The sequence below is a fragment of the Anas platyrhynchos genome, chromosome Z (assembly GCF_047663525.1).
Source record: "Anas platyrhynchos isolate ZD024472 breed Pekin duck chromosome Z, IASCAAS_PekinDuck_T2T, whole genome shotgun sequence".
NCBI lineage: Eukaryota > Metazoa > Chordata > Aves > Anseriformes > Anatidae > Anas > Anas platyrhynchos.
The window spans coordinates 63,671,525-63,699,303 of record NC_092621.1 but is presented as its reverse complement, the minus strand read 5'-3'; the positions used below and the strand labels follow the sequence as shown (position 1 = coordinate 63,699,303).

Sequence of the window (27,779 nt, the reverse complement as noted above, 5' to 3'; positions counted from 1 at the left end):
CAGCCCCCGCTCCGCCCGCGCCCTCCTGCCGCGGGGGGCCGCTGTGCGCGGCGGGGCGGCGCCGCCGAAGGTTGCGGCCGTTGCCTCGCGAGGCGCTGTCACCAGCAGCGCGGGCGGCCCAGGCGCGGCCCGCCGGCCCCTCAGCCCGCCCGGAGGCTGCCTCCCGACGCCCGGAGCAGGTTTGGAGCGGGGAGCGACGGGGCCGGGGCCGGGGCTGGGGCTGGGGGGAGCCGCCCCACAGCGCCGCTGAGCCGGCATTTTGCTTGGTGTTTGTTTGGGGAAGTAGGAAATGGGATCTCTCCCCTCCTCCGCCCCTCCCCTGCCGCGACTGGTTTGGGTGTCATTTTGGGAGGGGCGGGGGGGGAGTCAGTAAGTCTGAAGTATCTGCTCGTGATTGCCGTGCCCCTTCTGAAATGAGCAGGATTTCAGGCTCTTGCTTGCGGTGTCAAGAGTTGGACTTGATGATCCTTAAGGGTCCCTTCCAACTCAGGATATTCTATGATTCTATGATTCTCTTCCTTGGCTTCCCGCTGCTCGGTTCTGTACAACAAGGCTTTTTGTCAGCTTCCCAAGTTTCTCGGCTCGGGATGGACAAGCCCTCAGTGCAAATGGGTGTGAGTGAAATGCCAGAACTCTTCTCTTTGCAGCCACGGAAGACTTGTGTTTCAATCTGGGTGCATTTGCATGCAGGCGGAATTGGATGTGCTTAGCTGGTGAGTTCTGCCAGTTGGGTAACGGAGCCAAAAGGCTGCGTGGGAGTTCAGCAAGGAGGAAGTTCAGCAAACTTTCCTTTGCATGGCAAAGCCTCCTTGACTGAGAATCAGCAAGAGAAGAGCAGAAGATGTGTTTGGGATCCGGCAGCATTTGATACCCATCGAGGCTTTGGAGTGTTTCTGGTAGGCATTTGTAAAGAAATCCTATTCGATGCTTCTTCTTGTGCTTCAGAATTAACAGATGGGGGGCAGTATAAGGAGCCACGGTTGCTGAAATATATAACTAATAAAAAATAGTTACCGATGGGCATAAACAGACGGATTAAAATCAGAGGAATGCTTGGTGTGTAGTAATCACAACTATTTAAAATCATACCCACCATGTAAGCAACACGACAGCTTTCTGTGCTTCTGAAATTCTAAATACTTGGCCCTTGTAAGCAGAAGATGGCTTTCAAGCACGTGTGTGTCTATAGGTATAAATTCAGGATAAAAAGGTTTTGTTTGAATAATTTCTGTTGCCTATGCATCGGTACTGTAGCAGTGAGAAAATAAGGTTCATTGTAAGTCTATGCTTTATCAACAGTTCATTAACAAGATCTTACACTATTGTTGCTTCATCCGGCACTATAACATCCAATTTGGTCTGACCACTTTCAGACCAAAGGTTAAGTCTGCTAGCTTAGAAGGTAATACAAGCAAAATTAGTTTCTGCACTGGTTTAACAGTTGTTAACATATCTGCTTTTTTATCACAGTTCCTTTCCAGGGTGTAATGATGCTTGTGTATTCTTTGGGAAACTCTTCAACATTCTGTTTCATCAGGGAGTTAATTCTTTCTTCTTTAACTCAGAAAACATTTTTTCTTAGGTGCGGAAAACTGCAAATGAGGTGAACAGAGGAATTGTAACAGATCTTCCTGAATACTGAGTGGGGAGCACAGAGATGGAGGCCGGCATGGAGGAGATCCTGGTTAAAGTTGCAGTAAGGGTCAGACCTCTGCTTTCCAAGGAAGTACTTCATAACCACCAAGTATGCGTGAGATTAGTCCCAAATACACAACAAATAATCATTGGGAAAGACCATGTCTTCACTTTTGATGTTGTATTTGGCAAAAACTCAACCCAAGAAGAAGTTTATACAGTTTGCATGAAACCTCTTCTAGTGTCTTTGGCTGAGGGGTATAATGCTACAGTATTTGCATACGGACAGACAGGTTCTGGGAAGACTTACACCATTGGAGGTGGTCACATTGGTACGTTGTAAAAAGTCATTTTGTGTGTGTGTGTGAACAATGTAGTTCTGCAAATTAAGTCTTTAATACATAACAGATGATGCTTGAGAATTTTTAAGAGATAATGAAAAAATGTATAGCAAAAAAAGACATATATATTCCAAAGTTTATGTGATGGTTGTGTTCTAAACACAAATTCTGTGTCCATTAGGCTATGCCAAAAGTATGAGAGAAAAAAAAATAAAAAAGTGCTCTTTCCCATTCTCTATTCTAACAGGCAACTTACCCTACTTTCTGAAACACAGTGCTTTAGAAATTTTTGCTCCATTTATCCTACTTAGAGAGTATCTGCTTTAGGTAATTGTATGAAGCAAACTGACACTTGGACTTTTTTCAGAGACTGGCAAAGAGATTTCATAGATAAATTTAATGGAATAGAATCCTAGAATGGTTTGGGTTGGAAGGGATCTTAAAGATCACCCGGTTGCAACCCCCTGCCACGGGCAAAGATGTCACCCACTAGAGCAGGTTGCCCAGGGCCCCATCCAGCCTGGCCTTGAACACCCCCAGGGATGGGGCATCAACAGCTTCTTTGGGCAACCTGTGCCAGTGCCTTGCCACCCTCTGAGGAAAGAATTTCTTCTGACTATCTAATCCAAATCAACCCTCTTTTAGTTGGAAAGCCATTCCTCCTTGTCCTATCATTACAGCACCTGCCAAAGAGTCCCTCCAGAGTCCCTCCCCAGCTTTCCTGTAGGCCCCCTTTAGGCACTGGCAGGCTGCTGTAAGGTCTCCCCAGAGCCTTCTCTTCTCCAGGCTGCCCAGCTGCAACTCCCTCAGCCTGTCTTCGTAAGAGAGGTGCTCCATCTCTCTAAGCATCCCTGTGGCCCTCCTGGACTCTCTCGAATACTTCCACGTCCTTGTGCTGGGGGACTCAGAGCTCCAGGTGGGGTCTCACGAGAGCAGAGCAGAGGGGGACAATCACTTCCCTCCCCCTGCTGGCCATGCTGCTTTTGATGCAGCCCAGGATGTGGTTGGCTTTCTGGGCTGGAAGCACACATTGCTGGCTCAGGTGGAGATTCTCATCAACCAACACCGCCAGGTCCTTCTCCTCAAGGCTGCTCTCAATCTGTTTTCTGTCCAGACTGTAGTTGTGCTTGTAACTGTTCCAGCACAAGTGCAGAACTTTGCATATTGGCCTTGTTGAACTTTATGTGGAATTCAAATTTTGCTTTTTTCAAGGCAGATATCTGAAACTCTACTATTCGACTTACTTGGTATTTCCAAGTCAGTGTTCCTCAAACACCTGAGACTGGAAACTACTTTTTTTTCTGTATTGGTTCGCAGAAGAATTCTTCAGCTTCTGCATGTATCCGATTTTGCTTTCTGACTTTCTCTGGAATCCTGTATCAGCAGCTCTGGTTATCTTCCCTTCCATATGGAGAAGTCACAATTTGTTTGTCTGTTCTGCTGAAGAAGAGAGAAGAAGTGGAGTAGCAGGAATTAGAAGACTTTCTGGATTTTTCTTGGTCCTTGATTCTGAATTTGAAACCCTGAAAATGATGTATTCATTCTTTCTGCATAAAGGATTTGCAGTTTTATCATTAATTCATGAGCAAGTTCCAAATATTTTTTTCTTCTAGCGTGATTTTTTACTAATTTAATTTTCTTTTAGTCTCATACCCGCAGAAAGTAGTAAAGTTCTGTATCATTTCCATGCATTTCTGATCAACAGAAAAGCAAATCTTTACATGAAAACTTGGGAAAACTGAGCTCTTCCTATTCCTTATTATATTGAGTGATAAACCTCGCAGACTTCTCTTTAGTTTTAGTCTTTGTAATTTGTGTGACAGAATGACTGCAAGTGTCTGTGACATCTGTGTTTCTATTTTAGCATCAGTTTCAGAGGATGAAAAAGGCATAATCCCACGGGCTACTCAGGAGTTATTTCAGCATATTTCTGAAAACCATAACATCGATTTCCGTGTGAAAGTATCTTATAGAGAGGTTTACAAGGAAGAACTTTGAGATTTATTGGAGTTGGAGACCTCTGTGAAAGATTTACATATCCGAGAAGATGAAAAGGGAAATACAGGTAGGATTTCAGCTCTAGAACTTTGTGCATTTGATTTCTGTTGTGTGCACAAATTACTGTTTCCATCTCTTGAAAAGAGAGCTTATCGACGACTAATACTAGACGAAGTCACGTTTTCAAAATATCAATTCAGTTTAGCTGATCTGAAGCAGCCTTCATTTGAGATTCCTATGAACAATATCAATGTTCCTCCAGAAGCAGCATCAGGTGGTAAGGTAGTACTGTTACTGTTTCTGCAAATTCAGCATAGAAACACAATTGTGCATGATTATTCAGTTGAATGAATGCTTTAAGATTAAGCCTTTGCTTCTCACTTCAAAGTTATATTTGTTAAGCTACTTATGCTGTAAATATCTGCTTCCATTCCACTAAGAACTATGTTCTTAACATAGGCTGGGAGTCACTTTTACTACAAACTTTCAAAATTTCTTATTTTTTTTTTAACTGACAAAGTAAGCTTTGAGCTAGGTTTGCTCATACTTTTTTTCTAGATAGCACTAGGTTGCAAATTGCATAAGACGATGTGTAAACACCTAAGTCTGTGTATTCTGTTTACGATATTGTTTCAAATGCTGTGACAAAATACACCCATATATTCTATTTCTGCAGGTTTCAGATGTGCTGTACTTCGTGCTTTCCACCTACTGTTTTATTTTATTTGGCTGTGTGCTACGACCTTATAATAATGCAGGCTTGTATGCTTGTGTGATTTGTGTTTATAGATTGACTCTTCATAATTGCAGTAAACTTTTACTGAAAAGTTTAAAATTAATGTAATTATTCTGATTTTCTTTTAGTGTTTGAAGTGATTGTTGGTGCTAAGGAATTCCAAGTAGAATGTGCAGATGAAGTGATGAGCCTGTTGGAAAGTGGCAATGCAGCTCGTCACGCAGGCACAACACAAATGAACGAACACTCTAGTCGATCACATGCCATTTTTACTCTCAGTATTTGTCAGAAACAATCTGCAGAGTCTCAAAAAAAATAGGGATCCACAGGATTCATCTTGGAAATCAGTCCAGATGATTGCTTCAAAGTTCCGTTTTGTGGATTTGGCAGGATCAGAGAGGGTGACAAAGACTGGAAATACCGGTGAAGGATTCAAAGAATCAATTCAAATCAATAGTGGTTTGTTGGCCTTGGGAAATGTCATCAGTGCTCTTGGAGACCCAAAAAGGAAAAGCGTACATATTCCATCCAGGGATGCTAAAATCACTCGCCTTCTGAAAGACTCCCTAGGAGGGAATGCCAAGACTGTCATGATAACATGTATAAGTCCATCCTCATCAGACTTTGATGAATCTTTAAATCCGCTCAAATATGCAAACAGAGCCAAAAACATTAGAAATAAACCCGTTGTCAACTACAACCCTGATCAAGACCGGGTTGATGAAATGGAACTTGAAATCAGATTGCTCCGAGAAGCTTTGCAGAACCAACAAGTTGGTGATCAGTGTTGACATGACTTAAATCAAGAAAGAACCCGAATCAGTTTGCTAGAAGAACAGCTCACCCGGCTTCAAGTTCAGTGCTTCAGCTACAGAAACTGTTTGGACGAAGCCTTCCCATTCCTGGTTGATTTGAATGATGATGTTAGCTTAAAAAGCAGGAAGCTCTCACCGTGCAGCAAATTGACACTGGAACTGGCACCATGCAAGAGTCCCATCATATCACAATTCTTCAGCTGAGGAGAGAACTAAAGAAATGCCAGGTATTTCATTCTAAGTTGATTGTTTAGGTACCTATGAACAAATCAGGAAAGCTAATGTGTCTGTCTTGTAGCAGGAGGAGATAGAGTTCCAACAAGTTAGAATTTTATAAAATCAACCTATTTTCATTTTTCACACTGAATTCTGGTAAGCCTGTAGATTGTTACCTCTCAGTTGCATACACAACTTCTGGCTTTCCTTGGTTCTCATCATCCTAAATTACAGCTCTGTTATTTATTCTTCATTTTTTTTCTCTGGCTTATTGTAAAGCTCTGCTTCCCAGGTTCAAAACAGTGTAAGAGCTGGGTTTAAACTGAAAGCTACCCGGGTAAGCATGCCATCCACAGCTAGGAGGAGATGGTTAGGGAGATGCTAAAATAACAGGGCAATAAAGGCTCTTGAGCAGCTCTTAAGAGTTGTATTTACTTGAAAGATATAGGTTGTACAGAAAAGATAGAGTTGTACAGAAGTATCTGTCTTTAGAATGGTAAGACATAGTGTGTCTCTACTTTGCATTTGGCTCCTAAAGGTTTTCTGGAAGGCCAACTACATTTGGAAGTAACCTTCAATCACTATTGGATCACTTACCCAGAAAAACATCTGAAAAAAAATAACATTATAGTTTCTTTAATCTTTAGGCTCTTCTTTGAGATGAAAAATGAGGAGGGCCATCCTTATTTTTTTGTTTGAGAAGTGTATTAATATTAATATTATGATTGATGCTGAGATTTTACAGCCACATCTCACAGCACACCAAAGAAAGTAATTGGATTTAAATACCCACTTTGTAAGGTAGTGTTGGTTATGGGTCCATTATTTCCTTTGGGAGAAAGAAACTTGTCAAAACAAAATCAATAGATGAGAAACAGAAGTAAAGAAACAACTGGTGGAAAGCACTTTTGAAGGGAGCAGCTGATTCCCCAGAGGGCCATGCTGCCATAACCACAGGGACCTTGACAGCCTGGAAAGGTGGGCTGACAAGAACCTCATGAAGTTCAGCAAGGGCAAGTTCAGAGTCCTGCACCTGAAGAGGAACAACTGCAGGCACTCGTGCATGCCGGGGGCCACCCCGCTGGAAAGCAGCCCTGCAGAAAAGGAGCTGGGCGTCCTGGTGGCCACCAAGTTGAACATGAGTCAGCCATGTGCCCTTCCTCCTAAGAAGGCTAGTGGTTTTGTTGGCTGCACTAGGCAAAGTGTCACTAACAGGTCAACAGATGTGATCCTTCCGCTCAGTGAGGCCACAGCTGGAGTAGTGTGTCCAGTTGCAGTTGCAAACTGTGTTTTGTGGTGCGTTATACACAGCATAGGCAGCCAGTCAAAAGAGGTGATTCTCCCACCATATTTAGCATTGATGTGGCCTCACCTTGAGCATTGTGTGCTCAGGGGCTCCCCAGTTGAAAAAGGATGTGAAGATAATTGAAAGTGTACAGAGGAAGGCAACAAAGCTGGTAGAAGGGCTGGAAGGCAGGTCCTCTGAGGAGAGACTGAGAACACTTGTGTTGTCCAGTCTGAAGAATAGGAGGCCAAGAGGCGACCTCATGGCTCTCAGCAACTTGCTGAGGAGGGAAGGTGCTGGTCTCTGCTGCTGGTAACTGAGGGAAGAATGCATGGGAATGGCACAAAGCTGTGGGGGATGTCCAGTTCACGCCGGACATCAGGGAAAATTTCTGTACCATGAGGATGGTCAGACACTGGCAGCGGCTTCCTAGCGAGCTGTTTGGTGCCCCATGCCTGTCAGTATTCAGGAGGCATTTGGGCAGTGCCCGCAATAACATGCTGTAACTTTAGGTTAGTCCTGAAGTGGTCAGCCAGTTGGACTTGATGATCTTTGTAGGTCCTTTGCAACTTTTCTACTCCATTCCGCTTGATTCTGTTCAGTTCCGGGCTCCCCCATGCAAGAGATTCAGGGACATCCTGGAAAAAGTGCAGCAGAGGGCCACAAAGATGCTTAAGGGACTGGAGCACCTCTCCAATGAGGAAAGGCTGAGAGAGATGGGACTGTTCAGTTTGGAGAAGAGGAGGCTCAGTGGGGGATTTTAGCAATGTCTTACAAATACCTGAAGGGAAGGTGCAGTGAACGTACAGCCAGGACAAAAGGCAGTGGGCATATACTGGAACACAAGAGCTTCTAGGCAAACATCTGGAAGCACTTGTGTACTGTGTGGTGGCTGTGGCTGTGCACTGGAACAAGTTGCCCAAAGAGGTGGAGTCATCCTCTGAGACCTGCAAAAGCCACCTGGACATGGTCCTGGGCAACCTGCTCAAGGTGGCCTTGCTTGAGCCAGGGGTTAAACCAGGTGACCTGCAGAGGTCCTTTCCAGCCTCAGCTGTTCTGTGATTCCATGGTGGGAGAATTTGCCATATATACGTCACAACTTTGCAGTTCCAATCACATCTTTGAACAACAAATAAGTATCTGTATGTATTTAATTTTCCAACTTCAAGAATAACAATGCCTGCTTTTCCACTGGCTGAATTTTCCTTTTATTATCTAGCAGGCTCTAGCTATGGATGAAGAAGTATTCAGCCAGAAGGATCATGAGTTGAAGATATTGCAGAATCAGATAAAGACATTAATACAGGAAAATGAAGAGCAACTGGAATCTTTAAAAAGGCTGAAGAAACACATAGATTACAGGTATTTTTCCTCTGGCATATATTACATGTATCTATATCGAACCATCCGTCCACTCTAGGAATGTACTCATGATTTCAAGACAGATCCTTCAGAATTTTTTTGGATGTAAACACCTACCAGTCTTACAAGCACCTTGTTTGAATTCGAGCTGTATTCCCTAATGAGCTGAGATCATCTAGTGGGTGAATCACAATACTGTGATTCCTGAAGTTTGTGTATCAGCCTAACTGTGCCACAGCCTCCCTGTATGATATTAAGTGATTCATTCACCCTCTCTTTGCTTCCTGCCTTCCTCCAGATCTGTATTGTTGCTAAGTTGTTTCAGGACGATTCATGATTTAGGACTTGAAAGGCTTTTAAAGATTGTTTAGAATCTCAAAAAGACCATCAAGTTCCTACAGAATGCTTTAATTGAAAGGCTGTGTAGAAACATGCTTTGCTATGTCTTTATTCAGTGTGAGAGTAAAGTATTGTTGCCTTTTGACTTTTTAAGACAGAATTTCATCCTAGTATTCTGAGAGTTTACTATTACAAGAAGCTGAGTGACACAGTGGAAACACTGCTTGCCTCCTTCCCTCTCTAGATCTTGTATATGCTAATGAAATTGTAATGGGTAGTAAGTGAATAGCATTTCAAGATCCAGGAGACCATATATAGGATAGCTGATAGATCTGACTTTATAGGATGATAGATCTGACCTTTTTTAAAGGGAACAGCATAAACATGGCTAGTTAGTACGCTTCTCCTTATTCTCCTTTTTCTCCTTTTTCTCCTTTTTCCTCTTCTTTGCTGATGGCTTGGGGAGAGTCAATGAATGAAAGGTAAGTCTACTGGTCACCATCTTTTCCTTCCCTCTGTAACTTTTTTTCTGTTCTGTCATCTCTGGATAGGCTTTTTTTGTGTGTTTTCCTTTTTTAACCCATACTGCATATTGTCAGCTTATTAGACTGAAACAATCCATGCTTATAATACACATAGATGCTTATATAGGATTATGCTTCTAATTGTATCCTATGGAGGATACGAGGCAGATGTTATGAACAGAAACAGTTGTACTGTAGGCAAAAGATCGCAGCTCTCACCTTTACTTAAAAACAGACAAATCAGTATAATAATTAAATCAAATGCTTGTGTCAAATGGCTTAAAGTTGTATGCACAGGAAAGTGTCGTTTCAATGATACATGATAGAATTAGAACTGTAAAAGTAGCATGTAGATGTTTGTACACATGTATTTATGTAACAGGTTATGCACTATGGGGTTGTATGTACAAGGGCATAATGGACAGAGTCTTATAGGGATTAAAAAAAAAAAAGTTGCAAGGTGGAGTTACTACTTCCACAATCATAAAATGTATGGTATTCACATATATATTCTTTTTGCTATGACACAGAAATATTATGTATTGTATTCCAACAAAATGTCAATTTGTGGGGCATTGTCTATGTATGGGGAAAGGACTTGCAGTCTAAGAAGATGAGAAAAACAGAATAAATAAAAATATATGATTCAAAGTAGGAGAATGCATACTTCAGTTAACTATCTCTAGCTGTTATTCAAATTTCCTGTTGGTAGGCAAGATTTTCGATGTATTCTGAAAGGAACAGAGAAGACTGAAAATTGTATGGTCTTGGCCTTATGGATAAATCAGTTCAGTGAAGATATGTAATTTTGAACAATGCACAGAGATTGCTGTAGGAAAGGCAAGTAAGTTCTTCAAACTAGCATTACTGACAAATTTGAGGCTGGGTAGAAAAGAAAGTAACGGTTGATACAGGGGATCCTGGGGTCACGTACAATTTTATGAATGTTAATTAATAAAAATAATCTTTCAAGTTGGACCGCTCCAAGAGGAAGAGGAAGCCTACATGTATGTACATTTCATTCTTTAAACTCAGACCATGTGCTTCATTTGAACATTTTTCTTGAATTACCATTTTATTTATCCATGAACACACAAATAAGGCAAGCAAGGGCTGATAAATATGTCATCTACTTCTCGCTAGATGTCTAAATCTAGCTGACATAATTTATATAGGACAGGTCCTTTAGAGACAAAAATGTCTCAAAAAAATGATTGGAGTTTGGGGAGAGGTAAGATTCTACCTGTCATGGCAGAGAATTTTCAGTTTGTTGCAGAATTTGCCTGTGCACTGCAGAAGAATTTAGAGTTGGTGAATGATATACAAGAAGACTGACTGACCTTTATAATGAATTTAGAAAGGTATGATGCAAACCTGATGATCAGCAACTGTTTTTGTTTTTGTTTTTTTCATATGAGAATGAAAAAATGGTGGAACAGCAAATCCTTATTGATCAGCTAAAAGAAAAATTAGAGAAGTTGATGGTTGTGAAAACTTGGGACTTCTCAAGTGCTTGTGGAGATGGGCCTGCTGTTACGGCATCTGCAAGAAGGCCATACAGTGTCCCACTCCTAAAGAGTATGCTACACTCCCTTTACCCATCTTCAGGGACAGAGACAGGAAAGGTAAGGTCTAGCTAAGCATTACATTTTTTTTAACAGTTATCGTTCAATAATTCTATTTGGCGTGACAAATTATGGTGACCTATTGTCAGCTGCTGTTTAGCTTTGAAGCATTTTAGCATTGAAGACTGAAAAAGTACTTTCGAATGTCTTGCGACACATGCTATGTCCCAATTGTCCAAAATCTATGGGCTTCCATTTTGAATCCCAGAATGGCTGGAGTTTGAAGGGACCTTTAAAAATCATCTAGTCCAACTCTGCTATGGACAGAGACACCTTTCACTAGATCAGGTTGCTCAAAGCCCCATACAAATTGACTTAAAACACAGAATTTATCACAGTCATAAAGCTGTAGTCTTTAGTGATCTTTTTGTGCAATGCTTAACAGTTCAGATAGGAAGCATTCCCAAAATGAATGATTATTCTGTACTGATAAACTGAACATTTTGGGTAATAAGTTGGTAACAGTACCTTCTTTTGCACTTGGGACAAATGTTCTAAGCAGAACCTTCTCTTGCAAAACCTTCTGGTACACAGGTACTCAGAAATATTATTTAAACACCTGCAATTTTGCATACAAGGTCAGGTAGTGAAAGACTTTTCAACTGAAATACTATTGGAATATCTATAAAGAATTACTGAACTATTCCAAGTGTTTTCTGGGTGCTTTTTGGCAGGTGTATACCAGTCCCCCTGCTTTTTCCCTGGCTCGGATGATGGCAGGATTCCGTGCTCGTAGCCAGATGATACTGAGCTACATAGAAGATCAAGATGAAGTCCTTCACTGCCACCTCTCTGATCAGAGTGATGAAGAGAAAGAAAATACAGACAGTCAAAAGTAATTTAATTTTTTTTTTCTCATTACTTAATTAAGTAATTTTTTCTTTAATTTTTGTTACAGATAAATAGATAGCAAATATACTATTACTGCCTAATCCTACTGTAATGTGAGGCCATTTGTGATACTACTTAAAATAAATTTGCAGGACCAACTAGGCATATTATGAAACTAGTTTAAAAACCACATTTTTTTGATGCGATAAAGATTGCATGATCTTTGTTTTGGGGACATCATCCAACAAGATCAAGCAAGGGAAGAAGAAGGTGCAAATGCTTACATAAGCTTTCTCAGTTTGGCACTCTTCTTTTTAATATCATGTACTTTATAGAAAGTTAGAAGAAAAAAAAATCCCTTTGTGTTTAGAATGTATCATGTTTTCCATTCTTTCTTAGGCATTCAATAAACCAAAGATGGACACGAAAACAGGCTTCTCCGTGCTTTCCCTTTGAGCAAAGTGACATGAAATGTCAAGTTGACAAGTCCAGCTTATGTGACAAATCTGTGCCACAGACTGATACAGCCACAGGTAAAATGGAAGTCATGAGAGTAAATTGTGTTAGATATAATATTAGAATATGCAATAATGTCTTTATCACATATAATTATTTTTCTCATCAAAATGTCTTTATTTGCTACAAATACTTTTTTCATGATAGCTCAACATAAATTTATTTTTAAATTATTTTCCTTTTCCTTTTCTGAAATTGACATCAGTGACCTTAATGTTTAAGTACTACTTACTAGCGAGAAAGCACTTGACATACAAGTCTAGTACTAGTTCAAGAAAAGGAAACATGCTGTTGTTTCATCAGAGATGCACTGAAAATGCTTAAAAATATATATATTTTTCTCTCTCAGGTTAGCATTCATTAGCATTCTTGAAATGCTAATGAATGCTGTCATTTCCATATTCAGACGGCAGGGAAAAGACTCTTTGTAATACTCTCTCCTTTTGGCTCTTTCGCTTCATTTGTAAGAATTCTATACATACTATATTTCAGATCACTGTCTTTTGGCTAAAGAGTGTATTCCTTTTATTCCTTTTTTATTCCTTTTTTTTTTTTGGTCTCCACATTGCTTTGTTTTCTTTCAAGGTGAAGAAATCGACTGCCTCCAGAAAAGTCATGTTTTTAACATGCAGAAGTTAAAGAATTCAGAGTTGAGACTCACTGAGGCCAAGCAAAAAATGAGAGAACTTGCACTTCACATCAAAATGAAAGAAGAACTTATTAAGGAATTAGTAAGAACAGGTAAGTGACTGAAAAACTGAAATGAAGACATTCGGAAATAAGCAAGAAAAAAGACAGAAAACTTCTGAAGACCTGCATATCTTAGTTTTCGGGTAATTTTCTTCTGCGGGAATACTTCTGGTAACTTACAGTTTCCTAACTTCTATGAATTACTTGCTATGAGTGCATTGAAGGCTGCAAATTTTTATTGTGTCCTACTCAGCTGTGATCTGCAGATTTGTTTGTTAAATATTTTTTTGTGTTTTGTGGCTTATTGTGTTCATCCACCTATAGTGTAATTTTTCACGTATGCTTAGTGCAACTGATCTCTTCATGGACATGTGTTTGTCACCCAGTGTCTGGGATAGGAGAGAAGATACGACACTGTGCTGGGAATGCTTGCATTGCCATCATAGCAGTAGAGAAGCAGGAGTCAGAAGTGGATGAGGGAAAAGGTCAGTGTCCCTGTTAGCCTATATCATTACACACCTGTCCTGATATATATATGCTTGCCAGAAACTTATCATTATGATGACCCTACAGATCTGTGCTTACCTGTTTCAATCACACTCTTCTAGTGTGTACATATTCTCCTGAGGCAGTCTTTTGGCATTGAGAAACATTGTGCGCCCCCAGTAACAGTACTTACGGAATCCCAAACAGAGCAAATCAGATTGCCCGAACAGGGCAAATCAGTAGAAACACAATCGAGAGTTTTTTGCTGATTACCAAGTTGAAAGCTGAGAAATATGTAGCATATTCTTCTGGGGAAAAACAAACAAACAAACAAACAAAAGCAAAACAACAACAACAACAAAAAAACCATAATAATACAGGCAAGCTATTTTGTCAAGGACTGCAGTAGGCAGAAAATTTTCACTTGATGTGGCACTCAGGTGTTACTTTCTTTGGTGACATCAGACGATTTATGAAGAGTTCAGATTTAAGATTCCTTCGTTCATCTATATTTCAGTGTTATAAGGGAGCTGTTTGTTTAGGTTTGGAAAATGTCTCAGAAATTTTTGGTTTAATCAGGATGAAGTAAGTAACGATTCAATTACAGGTTTAAGTAATACATTGCAAATTATTATCTTGCTGTTTTAAAACTATTTGGATATGATGTCTTTAAGGTAAGGATGCAGAGTGTGTAAGCAGGCAATATTCTTTGAAGATAACTAAACCGGAGCAAGAATCCGAGCAGGCCAAAATGGAACTGGCCGAAACTGAAAAACAGCTTCAGGAGCTGGAGAATAAGGAGCTGAGAGAGCTTCCTGAGAAAGCCAAGCTACAAAAAGAGTTCCGAAAGAAGATGGATGCAGCTAAGCTGAAAGTGCAGGTATTTCCAATCTGACCATTAGGATTTGCAAATTCCTGTCTCAGCATCACCTTTGAAATCCGTACACTCTGCTTGTGAAACTCTCACCAGCTTCCCACAATTGAAGCTAGTTGGATTGAAGTAGCCAATGAGAACCTTCACACAGTTATACCCACTACTATTTAACAACTAAGTAGTTAGATAGTTCTGTCTTTGATGATTTTACGAAGGCTCAGAGACCTTAGAAATAATGTGTGATTGTTGGGGCAAAGTGTAGCAAGTCTTGCTCACTGTCCTAACTCAGTGAAATAGAGAATTAACCTGAGTCAGGTTTTAGTTTTAAGTTTTCCTGTTGTTAAGCTGAAATTTTCCATGAACATTCAGGCCTTACAGAAGAAGAAGCAAGACACTAAGAATCTGGCTTCTCTATCTAACCAAAGTGACAAACGAGCAATAGAACTTGAGCAGAACGTGGCTCAGATGAAGCATCAGCAGACCCTGCTAGAGAAAAGACTGCGTGAGGAGAGTGAAAAAAAGAAGCAACTAGAAGCAGAGCTTCAGCGGGACCAGCTACAAATTAAAGCAGGATTCTTTCTGTTTCCTTATGACAAAGAATAAGATCAACCAGTTTGACCTTTGTTTTCCCAAAGGCAATGTACTGTACTACCAGATTTTGTCCTTTGAAGTAATTGCTTACTTGACACTGAAGAAATTGTGTATAAGTATTTTCACAGAAATCTTCATTCTTCCTTTCTCTTCAGCTATGTTTTTAAATGTTATTATGTGATGTCTAGCCCTGAGTTGCAATTTTGCGTGCAATTTTGCATGTTCAATATTTCTGATTTCATGATTGTGTAGATTCTGTCATTAAATGTGTTTGAAAAACACACTGATAGAGGCAGAAAGAAAGTTTTGTTTGTTTGTTTTTGTTCATAGGAACTTCAGCTTAAGATGGAACAGCAACAGAAGATTCTTAAACTTAAAGACAGCGAGATTGCTGCATTTAAAAAGAAGAAAAATAACTCGGTGGGAACTTTACAGAAATCAGAGGTAGGTAATCTATTCCAAATCTGTGTGGACACTGAAAAGAAAGGTGTCTTTATTCACCCCGTGTCATCTTTGTAAAGCGTTTGGAAGAAGAGTATTCCGTCCTCCCTCCCCTGTTTTTTTTTTTTAAATTGTTATTTTTTTGTTGTAGCAAAACCTGAGACAAGTCAAGAAGCTCTTTAACTGGTTTTGAATGAACGAAAGGAGAGGGCTGTAATGTCTTTGTTTTTTCTATGACTTGTCAAAGGTAGTAATTCAGATAGCTGGAAATTCAACAAGTTTGGTTGTCTGGTAGGTTTGAAGGTGATTCTGATGAGCTCTGTTATAAATGTTGCACGGTTTGTTTGTTTGTTTCTTTTCCCATCTGACAAATATGACAGACGGCTATGGTTTTGGTTGTTCATGACAGTGTTAGAATAGTAGGTTTCCTGTGCAACAGTGCTATCTGCATGATTTCAGAACTAGACATTGGAACATGAGAGTTTCATGAGTTAACCAAAGTCTTTAGAGGTGAAAATAAATTTAAAAAATGAAATAAAAGCAACTTTTTAGCCATACCAGCAATATGCCCACTGATAAACCATTGCTTCAGAAGAGACTTAGAATAGACTCTGATAGCAGGATCAAAACTCCCATTTTTTCTTTCTTTCAGCATCACAGTTTCTCATCACAATGTGTTTTTCCACCAATCTTGGTCTTGGGCAAGAATCATGCAATGAGGATGGGCTAGCTGATTTCCTGTGGTACCTTTCCAACTTAGTTGTTGTCATTCTATATATGACATCTATTTATATAACTGTTTGTAGGAAAATAATACATTTCCTTAAAAGCATCTGATAAAATTGTTTGCATAAGATGTAGTAATATAACATTGCTGAGCCTCTCCTTAAGTCAGTCCTATTTCTGTAGTATCCTGAATCAGGATTCTGTTGAACAATTAATGTTAAGAATTGAAATGTTGATTTCTCACGTTTTATCAGTTACTCTAAAAGAGGAAAAACATAGTCATGCTCTCTGGATCTCTGTTTAAATTGTAGAAATTAGAAGAGCAAAAGAAATGGCTGGATGAAGAAATGGAAAGAATTCTTCAACAGCACCAACAGTTAGCGGAACTAGAAGAAGATTTAAAGAAAAGAGAAGCCATTGTAGCTAAAAAAGAAGCATTATTGCAAGAGAAAAGCCACGTAGAAATCAAGAAACTGAGATCTAGCCAGGTGATTTAAGAAAAATAAAAAAGAAAGCAAGCAAGAAAGCAAGCAAGAAAGCAAGCAAGAAAGAAAGAAAGAGAGAAAAAGAAAGAAAGAAAAAGAAAGAAAGAGAGAAAGAAAGAAAGAAAGAAAGAAAGAAAGAAAGAAAGAAAGAAAGAAAGAAAGAAAGAAAGAAAGAAAGAAAGAAGGAAGGAAAGAAAGAAAGAAAGAAAGAAGGAAGGAAGGAAGGAAGGAAGGAAGGAAGGAAGGAAAGAAACTTAACACAATTGTAGAGCTGCCTGAAAAGACTATGGGAGGAGGGCAGACGGATAACAGAAGAGGTTTAAGCCATGCAACTTGTATTTGTAGCGCTGCCATTACATTATTGTGTGGCTTGATCAAATCAACATTTTAAACATGAATAATAGAATGTAATAACCTTTATTTACATGATATCCTCGAAATTCTAACAACAAAACAAAATCTGACTTCCAAAGTTCTGTTATTGCAGCACATTAAATAACGATATCTAAAAAATTGCTCAATGCCTGCAAACTAGAGAACGTGGCAGAGAAACATTCTGTATTATTTACTTTGGCTACTGAGAAACAGAAATTGAAATGTCATTGTCACCGTAATGACTAACTCATGTAAGATATGTAGAAAACTGCACATTGCTTTTCTTTGTTTTCTTTCATCTTTTGATTAAATAGTAAATTTTATGGTAGCTATCTACTTAGCCTAAATGGCGTCCCTTTACAAGAAGTAGGCAGGTCTTCCACTTTAGGATGCGACAGTCTCATGTACATGTTTATGGGGAAGGAGTTTTATACTTACGGTTTCTTTCATTCTTCCTCTTATTTCTCTCTCTCTCTCTTTTTTTTTTTTTTTTAAGGCTTTAAACAAAGATAGTATGAAATTGTCTACCGCTTAAGTATGCTGGACCAGGAATTGTGTGATAAAGGTATGCAGCTTCAGGACAGCACTACTGAAGATAAGACAGACATTCTGGAAAAAATTCAGGTTCTTCAGAAGGAAAGGGATCAGCTACTCAGAAGAAGAAATAATGTGGATGAGAAACTGAAAGAAGGTAACTGAAAAGTGTTGTCAGCTGAAGTAAGTAACTATCTCTGAGATACATCAAAGTTTTAGGCAATGTTTAGGCAATGACACCAGGAGGGGTCATCTTGAATTACCTTACGTAATCACCTTAGACTAATCACCTTATTACCTTAGTCTTTCCCCAAATGTTTTCGTGCTCAGTCTCAATTCCTCCTGCCTCATTTACACACATAGAGCAACTAAGATTGATTCAAGTGCATCCTTCCCCTTGGGAGGCAAATAAAAGGTCTAGTGCCTAAAACATTCTTCTTGATTTGTTCTAGTTGCTTGCACCAAACTGTAAGATGTTGTTGCAAATACTGGTTTCCTAAATGTGTTAGCTCTTCTCCTTTGTCCGGCATTTGGTAAGGCCTGCCATCCAATATCTCCAAAGGGGCTTAGTTTGACCAAGTTTACCTAAATTATGTTACTTTGGTGAAAAGCGCGTGTTTTCACCACAATGATATCACAACAACTCAGACTTTGGTGAAAAGAAGTTGCGATTTCTTTATGCGTCTCTCATGTACATGGGAAACCAGTCTTCATGACAAAAGTTTTGGAATCACAGAATCACACAGAATCACAGAATTTCTAGGTTGGAAGAGACCTCAAGATCATCGAGTCCAACCTCTAACCTAACACTAACAGTCCCCACTAAACCATATCCCTAAGCTCTACATCTAAACGTCTTTTGAAGACTTCCAGGGATGGTGACTCCACCACCTCCCTGGGCAGCCCGTTCCAGTGCCTCACAACCCTTTCAGTAAAGAAATTCTTCCTAACATCTAACCTAAAACTCCCCTGGCGTAACTTTAGCCCATTCCCCCTCGTCCTGTCACCAGGCACGTGGGAGAACAGGCCAACCCCCACCTCTCTACAGCCTCCTTTAATGTACTTATACAGAGCAATAAGGTCACCCCTGAGCCTCCTCTTCTCTAGGCTGAACAAGCCCAGCTCTTTCAGCCGCTCCTCATAGGACTTGCTCTCCAGGCCCCTCACCAGCTTCGTCGCCCTTCTTTGGACCCGCTCAAGCACCTCGATGTCCTTCTTGTAGCGAGGGGCCCAAAACTGAACACAGTACTCGAGGTGCGGCCTCACCAGAGCCGAGTACAGGGGGACGATCACCTCCCTAGCCCTGCTGGTCACAGTGTTTCTGATACAAGCCAGGATGCCGTTGGCCTTCTTGGCCACCTGAGCACACTGCTGGCTCATATTCAGCCGACTGTCCACCATCACTCCCAGGTCCTTCTCTGCCTGGCAGCTCTCCAACCATTCCTCTCCCAGCCTGTAGTTCTGCTTGGGGTTATTGCGCCCCAGGTGCAGGACCCGGCACTTGGCCTTGTTGAACTTCATACAGTTGACCTCAGCCCATCGGTGCAGCCTATCCAGATCCTCCTGCAGAGCCTTCCTACCCTCGAGCAGATCGACACACGCACCTAGCTTGGTGTCATCTGCAAACTTACTGAGGGTGCACTCAATGCCATCATCCAGATCATTGATGAAGATGTTAAAGAGGACCGGCCCCAGCACCGAGCCCTGGGGGACGCCACTAGTGACTGGCCTCCAACTGGACTTGGCTCCATTCACCACAACTCTTTGGGCCCGGCTATCCAGCCAGTTTCTAACCCAACGAAGCGTGCGCCAGTCCAAGCCAAGAGCAGCCAGTTTCTTGAGGAGAATGCTGTGGGAGACGGTGTCAAAAGCCTTGCTGAAGTCAAGGTAGACCACATCCACAGCCTTTCCCTCATCCACCCAGCGCGTCACTTTGTCGTAGAAGGAGATCAGGTTCGTCAAGCAGGACCTGCCTTCCATAAACCCATGCTGGCTGGGCCCGATCGCCTGCTTGCCCTTCAAGTGCCGCATGATGACTCCCAAGAGGATCGCTGCCCTGGAATCCATTATTATTGTTATTATTATTGTAATTATTAAATAATTATTAAATGATGATTATTTATTAATTATGTTATTAATTAATATTAATATTAATAATAATAATAACAAAAACATCATCATCATTATAAAACATGTGGATGTGGCCTGGAGGAAGCTGCGGCCCATGGAGAGCCCCCACAGGAGCAGGCCCTGGGCTGAAGCTGCAGCCCATAGAGAGGAGCCCACGCAAGAGTACTGCATGGTAGTACTGCTGCACAAACCTGTGCACCCTCTAGGCACTAGCAGCATGGAGATGGGGACACCCTGCCCCAGGGTCTGACCGCAGCAGCTGCACACGCAGCCCACAGACACCCATGCACGCAGAACAGAACAGAAGAGACAGCCCTCATCTATGAAATAGTCCTGAACAATTTTATTCAGAAGCCCCGTCCTCGGGACCGAAGCTGCCATCTGTGGGGAGCTCCCTGGTACTGTCAGCCTCACGTTGCTCTAGGTCTTCTGTGATGCAGCTGAAGCAGTAACTCCTGCGGAGAGCCCGAAGTGCTCTCCTGAAGAGGGGGGGCAATTGCGAGCGAGCCACAGCGTGCGGGAGGGCAGCGGTGCCTGTGGGGGTCAGAGAGCTGTACGTGAGGGGCTGGGATGGAACTGGGCATGGTCCTGCCTGCCCCCGCCACCAAGGCTTTCCCTTGGGGAGGGGACAGTTGGACATGGAGGGACCCTGTGCGTGGAGTGCTGCCAGCCTCCGTGCCGTGGGCTGGGATGGCTCCATACTTTAGGACATACCTGGCCCTTCCTCTGGCACCGATTGGAAGTGTGAGGAACACTGTGCACTGCTTCTATGCTCGGAGGAAACCTGCATGGGGAGAGAAAACCACAGCCCTGTGGGCCACTGTTTGGCCATGCTCCGGGCCCCGATGCCCCCGATGCCAGATGGATAAGGGATGAGGGGCCTCGAGGCCCACCGACAGGGGTCTGTGGCTTCCATGACTGTGGGACGAGGAAGGTATACCTTGCTTACCTCTTGCAGAAGGCCCCCAGCCAGGGGAGAAGGTGCTGCTTCTTCTTCCTCACATGCTGATGGGGTGAGAGGTGCTGTCCTGGCCTCCAACACAGGGTGCGCAGCCAGGGGAGAGGCTGAAGCTTTTCCCTCTTTGGGCATGCAGGCAGGGGGGAGCTCCTCGGGCCCAGGAACTGCGGCCATAGGAGCAGCTGAAGGCCTGGCATCTGCCTCACCAGATGGGGCAGGAGACGTGCCGGGCAGGACGTCGTCTGCTTCTGCCACAGCTTCTATCCTGGGGCTCTCTTCCCACTCTTCCTGAATGTCCTGCAGAATGGTCTTACTCGTTGTGGAGCAAAAGTAGGGAAGGCGCTGGCCCGCAGTCCTCACTGCCACCTCCTGCCTGCCCGATGCACTGGCTGCAGTGCTGTCAGCTGTATCACCGTCGTCTGCTGCCCAGATCCTTCGCAACCTCGGAACCTTCACGCTGCTCGGCCAGGACTCGTTCCACCGGGACAACTGGCAGCCTTCCCTCTCCCCGCTCGGAATGATCTGCATTGCTGGCCGAAAGGAGGAGCACCCATAGATATCCCAGTTGATCTTGACCCGGTCTTTCAATGTCGGCGGTCTTTTCTGGCTGCTTGTGGAAGGGCCGGGCATAGCAGCAGCCAGGGGAGAGGCTGAAGCTTTTCCCTCTTTGGGCATGCAGGCCGGGGGGAGCTCCTCGGGCCCAGGAACTGCGGCCATAGGAGCAGCTGAAGGCCTGGCATCTGCCTCACCAGATGGGGCAGGAGACGTGCTGGGCAGGACGTCGTCTGCTTCTGCCACAGCTTCTATCCTGGGGCTCTCTTCCCACTCTTCCTGAATGTCCTGCAGAATGGTCTTACTCGTTGTGGAGCAAAAGTAGGGAAGGCGCTGGCCCGCAGTCCTCACTGCCACCTCCTGCCTGCCCGATGCACTGGCTGCAGTGCTGTCAGCTGTGTCACCGTCGTCTGCTGCCCAGATCCTTCGCAACCTCGGAACCTTCACGCTGCTCGGCCAGGACTCGTTCCACCGGGACAACTGGCAGCCTTCCCTCTCCCCGCTCGGAATGATCTGCATTGCTGGCCGAAAGGAGGAGCACCCATAGATATCCCAGTTGATCTTGACCCGGTCTTTCAATGTCGGCGGTCTTTTCTGGCTGCTTGTGGAAGGGCCGGGCATAGCAGCAGCCAGGGGAGAAGGCGATTTAGCATCTCTGGGTGCTGATGCACCCATAGGATTCTTGTCCCCCTCACTGGCAGGACCTGCAACCTGCGCAGAATCTGCTGGCTCAGCATTGGTTGGCCCTGACATGGCAAGAGATGCGCTCTGTGCGGGGCTGACTGCCTCTCTGGCAGAATCTCTGCCAGTGCTGTGGGGTGAGCCAGGCCCCTGCTGGTGGGCTGCGTCTGGGTCCCAGTGAAGGTTCCAGGTGGCTTCCTTCTGCTGCCTCCCTCCTGGCTTGGAGATCCCAGCAGCAGCTCTTGTGTCCTCTCGAGCATGGCCATCTTTTCGTCTCCGTGTTGCTGGCATCTTTTCAGTCTTGGTGGCCGGCACCTGGGCTGTCCTTGCGGGTGTTGCCACACTGCTGGGAGGGGCGTAGTGCCTTTGTACCCTCAGCTGCACCCTGGGTCTTTGGCTCCTGGCTGCAGCATGGCTTGGGGTTGGCCTGTTGTCTTGCTGGGGTCTGGCCTGCAGAGGCGCCAGAATGGATGCGGGGGCTTGCAGGGCTGTCCCCCGGCTCTCGGCAGTTGCTGCCATTTGCTCTTTTCTCATGTGTCCTTGAGGACGTGGGACGACCTCGGGGAGTCTGACAGCCTTGGTGCTCGTGATGCAGTCTCTGCATGGCACAGAAGAGGTGGAGCCTGCTACTGACAGACTGGGCAGCCGGGGGATAGTTGAAGCTCCCACTGAATGCCGATGTGTAGTTCTCAGTGTCGCTGCCTGCCTTGGCAGAGGCGGCAAGGCTGGTAGAGGATCTCTCCGTTCACCGGTGGCACTGCTGCCGGGCAGTGCCTGCCTCAGCTTCAGGCTGTCTGTCTGCAAGGGAAGCCAAGGAGAAAGGTGATGTTACCGTAGTCCTTTCCCACCTGCCCACCTCCAGCACCTGCCCACCTGCCCCCTCCAGCACGTGCCGCCTCCTTGTCAGCAGCTCCCAGGGCTTGGGAAGGCATCTGGCCCCATCTCACTTGGGCTCCCTACCTGTGTGCTCTTCTTCCTAGAGGCCTGTGACTTCTGTGGGCAGTGGAGCTGTGGCAGCCTCACCCCGTGGATGGACAAGGATGGAGTCTGGCTGCACAGCGGTCCTGCCTGTGGCGGTTTGGGTTGCACCTGTGGGGAGAAGGAGGTGTGGGATGGTGGTGGCTGCGCTGCCACCAGCATCCCTTGTGGTGCCTGGACACCCAGCCCCACCTCAGTGCCACATCCTTCGGACAGAGTGCTGCCCGACCCACGCGAGTCACAGCCATCCCAGGCCTCAGCTCTGCCCCAGAGAAACCCCTGGGGCACGAGAACCTGGGCCTGGACCGCAGACACTCAGGGCCAGGCCTCGCGCCCCGGTACCATGCTCCGCCACCTGGCACTCTCTCTCCTGTGTCTGCCCTCTCCCTCCCTCCCTGTCCCGCACCTGGTGGTGCTTCTTCATGCTCGGCAGCCCTTTGTTGGGCTGGGAGCAGGCCTTCGCCTCTTGCTCCTTCGGCATCCCTTTGTCCTCTCACAGAGACAAAGAAACAGGCACCCAGGGCAGCTGCTGCCTCCTGACGGCGCTGCACTCCTGGGAGTGAGCACCACGGGGGCTCGGGCCATATAAGTCACACCGTCACCATGGGGACGCTTGCCGTGTCACAATGGTCTTGTGGCCTGACGCCGCCCCACGTCACAAAGCCTGAGTGCTTGCTGTGGAGCCTCCTTGTTCCCGGCAGCCTCCCGTCAAGACACCAGCTCACAGCAAGGTGGGGGTCAGGAGACACCTCTGGGCTGCTCTAGTCCAGGCCCGCTCTGTCATCGTGGCAGCCCTCTGCCGGACATTTCTCCAGAGGCGCTGTCATCATCCCGCACAGGCTCACTCTTGCCTGCACTGGGGCTGTTGGAAGTGCCTGGAACTACACTGTGCCTGGCACGGGGCAGCCCTTCTTGTGTTAGATCTTTTCCTTTGTCCGGCATTTGGTAAGGCCTGCCATCCAATATCTCCAAAGGGGCTTAGTTTGACCAAGTTTGCTCCTGGGGGATGGATGGAGCCCGTGGTAGGGAGCCGTGTGCGAGCAGTGCTTGAGGAGCTGCTGCCTTTGGCAGCCCCTGCAGGCTCAGTTCGGGAGTCCCGTGTGAGGGATGAAGTTCTGTGTTTTTTGTTTTGTTTTGTTTTGTTTTTGTGAAGAAAGCGGGTGTTGAAGAAGGAAATGCAGAGTTGCCTTTGTTTGTCACTCGATGGTCTTGAGGTCTCTTCCAATGTAGACATTCTGTGATTCTGTGAAGTCACAAACGCCAAGGCGTCACACTGGCTGGCTCTGCAGCACAGATGCCAGGAGTGCCGCTTGGCATGGCGGCGGCGGCGCGGTGCCCCAGCCCCAGGCCCGTCCCAGCCCCAGCGCACGTCGCCCTCCGCTCCCCCATGGAGCCCCCCGCCGCCTCAGCAGCCCCGCGGCGGACGCCCCATGGCGGAGCCGCCCCCGAGGAGAAGGAGCCCGCAGCCCTCTGCCCGCACCGCACCGCACCAAGCGCCGCGCAACGGCTGCCACCGCCGCGGGGGCTCCTGGTGTGAGCGCCAAGCGGTGGCAAGGGGGGGCTGCGCTTCCTGCGTCGAGCTGCTGGACACCGGCTTGCCTGGGCAATTGCCCATGTTGCTGAGGAGGCAACAGAGCCAAAGCCCTTGGGGCTGAAGATCCAGCACGGCTGGGGAGGCTTTGGCGTTTCTGCACAATGCTGCTCAATCCTGCTTGGGAGCCCAGCCTCAGGTGCGGAATGAAGCCAAGCAAGCTCGAGGGAAACTGTGTGCTGGTAACTGGTCAGTTCTTGCTTTCTTTTTCATTCCTCACGCCTAAGAAAACCTAACTCTTTCAAGCACTTGTTGGATGGACTTGATTCTGGGTGTGCTCCTTAAGCTTGTTTGGCAGCTGTTGAACCCCGCTACACTTGCAGGAGACCTATGCTCGAGTTGATGCTTGCTGTGATCAAGCGCTGTTCTTTTGCTCTTCTTTGCTTTGGGGATGGCGGGTGAGGTTGCAAAGAGTTTTCAGGAGGATTCCTCTTTTCCTTTGCAGAATGCCAGACTGCGTATTAGAGCTGATCTTCATCTCTGCTCGGAAAAGCTTCACGGGCCAAAAGAGAATGGAGATGAGGAAGGCAATGGAGAATGATGAGGACTATTTGCAGTCAGCACCCGTAAGCTTTGTGAAAGAATCAGGTGCATTTCTGTAGTGGTAGAAAGCGTAGCTGGAAAGACTTCCTAAGGACGTCAAGTCCAATTCCTTGTTCTCAGTTAGAGCAATCCCGTAGTTTAGACTCCTGATAAGGTATTTGTCTGTAGGCAGCTGCCAACTTGTCCAGCTAATCCAATTCAGCCTGGAAAACAAGCAAGCAAGCAAGCAAGCAAAAAGCACAGAAACCTGCAGTTTATGGAGTGCAACTGTCTCCTTTCCAATCGCATGGGTTTCACCAAGTTTGGGGTGACTCCAGGGCTGGCTTGCCAGGGAGACTTTCTTGAATTGCTGGCAGATCAGCCAGAAGGGCAATACAAGGCCCTGGCTAAACACAATCTGTAGGCTGCTTCTAGATCAACAGTTTCCTTGGTTACTCCACAACCTCCACAATCTCCACTTGCTTCGAAGCTCTGAAGATTGCAAGTCCACTTTGTGTTTTTCAGCCCCTCTGTGTCAAACGGTAAGAGTTTTCCCTGGCTGTTAAAACAGAAAGGACAACAGCCCCTCCTCTGGGTCTTCAGAAGGCTCCTAAGATCCCCCAGACTGGCTAAGTAGCGACGCTCTAGTATAGCTGCATCTAGATGCAGTAGAGCTAGATGGTGGGAGAGATGGTATGCTAGATGGTGCTCTAGCATGGACGTGACACGCTTTGACAGCATCTTTTCTCTGACAGCAACTTCTGCCTTGGCTCTTCCCATCAAGCCAGAGCAGTTTCTTGGCCTGCGCAACCTGCAGACTGACCTCTCGTGTGTATCCGTGCTGGACTGAGGGTAATGTTTGGAACACACACTGATGCTGTATTCACTAGAACTTTGAGAAGAGAGAGCAAGAAGCTAACCTGCAGACGAGTTTCTTAGGTTTCTGTAGAGAGAGGGAGATATACATGCATACATATTTACTTCTGTCTTTACTTCTTTCAAGATAGCTTTTGTTCTCCAAAATGAATCCTCTGACTGTTACTAATGTATGGGACACACCTTGACACTCTAATGGCATAGAAATACTTTTCAGCTCATCCTTGCTATTGTTTCTGGATTGAAAAAATAATTGTGAATATGATTACCTGCTTGGAATCTTTTTTTTTTTTTTAATATATACCTATTCTATTATGAAATCCTATAGGAAGGAGTGAACTCAAGAGGAAAAAAAAAAAAAGAAAACAATTTTAATTCCACTTCTAAATTAGATATCTAATCCTGATAGATTCACTCCCTTCCAAACAGAGCTCAACAAATGAAACAGTAAAAAATGCACATAATATTTCTTCTATGCCAAGATTTCATGGCACAATAGTTCTTTGCCTAACCCTGCAATAGCCCCATAGGCATTGCAATTGCTTACTTGTTCTTCTTCTTTGCTTGTGTTTAGTGTTTGCTTTTCTAATGTTACAACATTGGATTGATTTCCCTCCTTAGGTATCAAGAGAAGAAGGCATTTGCTTCAGAGGACAGTACTTTGATGCTTTCCAGGGCTAATGGCCAAAGTTCTCCAAGCACTTTTTTTTTTTTTCTTTTTTTTTTTTTTCCCCATCAGTGATTTATACATTTGTCAATCTTTCCATCTTCATTTACAACTCCGAATTTAGGTTTTAGGTGAACAAGAACCCTGAAACCAGCTGAAGCCATATCAGACATGAAGCCATATCAGACATAGTAAGGACATGTGTCTGTGAGGAAGTAATTCCGAGTGATTCTCTGGTGTCCTTTGGACAGCTTTCCTCTGGTCCTCTGCACTAGGCATCCCCAAGGGATATTTCAAAGCTCTCGGCATGATCTGTCATTCTCTCTTCCACTGGAGTTTCCATTAGAAAAGCGTGACTATTCCTTGCCCATGTGGAAAAGAAGTCCTCCTTGAGTTGTTTCTAACCAAAACCTCTTTCTTGTGTTCTATGGACAGAAACCACTTGGCTAGACAAACTCAATCCTTGCAAATGGAAGGAGTGGAAGTACTTCAGCAGCGTGCTTCGGCTTCTAAGCAGAACTGTAATGTAGGTGGGGACAGAGCAAGAGGACATGGCCAAGCCAGGGTGGACTTGAAAGTGCCGTGTCCGAGCCACAGCAAGAAATCCGTGATTGCCACTTGGAGACGGCTGCTCACCTAGTAGCACAGCAGCTGGAACGCTTCTGGATCCTGCTGATGGATTGCCACGAATCAGGCAGTGACACAAGCTACGAGAACGACGGAAGTGACTGGAAGTGATGCTTCTCCCTGTTCTCCATTGCAATTTGTGAAAGAAAGGAGAAGAGAGGAGAAGAAGAAAGGAGAAGACGGGAGGGAAGGGGAGGGAACGAAGAGAACGGGAGGGAGGGGAGGGAAGGGTAAAAACGAGAAGGGGAGGGGAGGGAAGGGCAGGGGAGGGCAGGGGAGGGCACGGGAGCAGAGTGTAGTGGAGTGTAGGGTAGTGTATGGGAGTGTAGGGGAACTGAGTGAAGGGGAGGGTAGGGGAGCAGAGTGTAGGGGAACTGAGTGAAGGGGAAGGTAGGGGAGGTGTGTCTAGTGGAGTGTAGGGGAGCATAGTGTAGGGGAGTGTAGAGTAGTGTGTGGTAGTGTAGGGTAGTGTAGGGGAGGGGATTGTAGGTGAGGAGAGTGTAGGGGAGCGTAGGGGAGGAGAGTATAGGGGAGTGTAGGAGAGGAGAGTGTAGGGGAGCTTAGGGGGATGAGTGTAGGGGAGTATAGGGGAGGAGAGAGCCAGGGAAGGAAGTGGAGGGGAGGAGAGGGAAGGGGAAGGAGGGAATATTGCCTTATTTGTTGCCTTTTTACTGTCTTTGTATAGAGCCATGACAGGCAAAATAAACTATGTTGGTGAAAAGGACGTCTTTGGTGTGATTCCCGCTCCCCCAGTTTAAATTAATCAAGAATA

General features: G+C 44.8%; 2 protein-coding genes across 23 annotated transcripts; one reads left to right on the top strand and one right to left on the bottom strand.

Annotated features, from left to right (window-relative positions):
* The first annotated feature begins 22 nt into the window (after nt 1-22).
* On the top strand, nt 23-27,717 carry LOC140000670 (kinesin-like protein KIF27). Of its 21 annotated transcripts, none has more exons than XR_011805782.1 (17): nt 24-179; nt 648-896; nt 1,583-1,967; nt 3,841-4,041; nt 4,839-5,752; nt 8,246-8,388; nt 10,670-10,876; nt 11,551-11,711; nt 12,107-12,240; nt 12,809-12,964; nt 13,261-13,398; nt 14,074-14,279; nt 15,195-15,308; nt 16,343-16,519; nt 17,388-17,582; nt 24,761-24,881; nt 25,593-27,224. XR_011805782.1 is itself a non-coding variant. In XM_072031109.1 (16 exons), exons 8-16 carry the CDS (start codon nt 10,679-10,681, stop codon nt 17,424-17,426), a joined length of 1,323 nt encoding a protein of 440 aa, XP_071887210.1. In that variant the 5' UTR covers nt 23-179; nt 648-896; nt 1,583-1,967; nt 3,841-4,041; nt 4,839-5,752; nt 8,246-8,388; nt 9,964-10,095; nt 10,670-10,678; the 3' UTR covers nt 17,427-19,551. The 21 variants fall into 21 exon arrangements, 13 of the variants coding, with proteins under 13 accessions (XP_071887210.1, XP_071887212.1, XP_071887220.1 ...); XR_011805783.1 differs by having other exon boundaries at nt 26,816-27,222; XR_011805784.1 differs by having other exon boundaries at nt 17,388-17,608; nt 26,816-27,222.
* Nucleotides 19,429-22,246, bottom strand: LOC140000669 (uncharacterized). 2 transcript variants are annotated; one of them, XM_072031107.1, is made up of 3 exons: nt 20,505-22,246; nt 20,270-20,339; nt 19,429-19,481 (listed from the first exon to the last, which is right to left on the bottom strand). In XM_072031107.1, the coding sequence occupies exons 1-3, from the start codon at nt 22,035-22,037 to the stop codon at nt 19,444-19,446; spliced, it is 1,641 nt and encodes a 546-aa protein (XP_071887208.1). In that variant the 5' UTR covers nt 22,038-22,246; the 3' UTR covers nt 19,429-19,443. The 2 variants fall into 2 exon arrangements, with proteins under 2 accessions (XP_071887208.1, XP_071887207.1); XM_072031106.1 differs by lacking the exon at nt 19,429-19,481 and adding an exon at nt 19,879-20,089.
* Nucleotides 27,718-27,779: the final 62 nt, after the last annotated feature.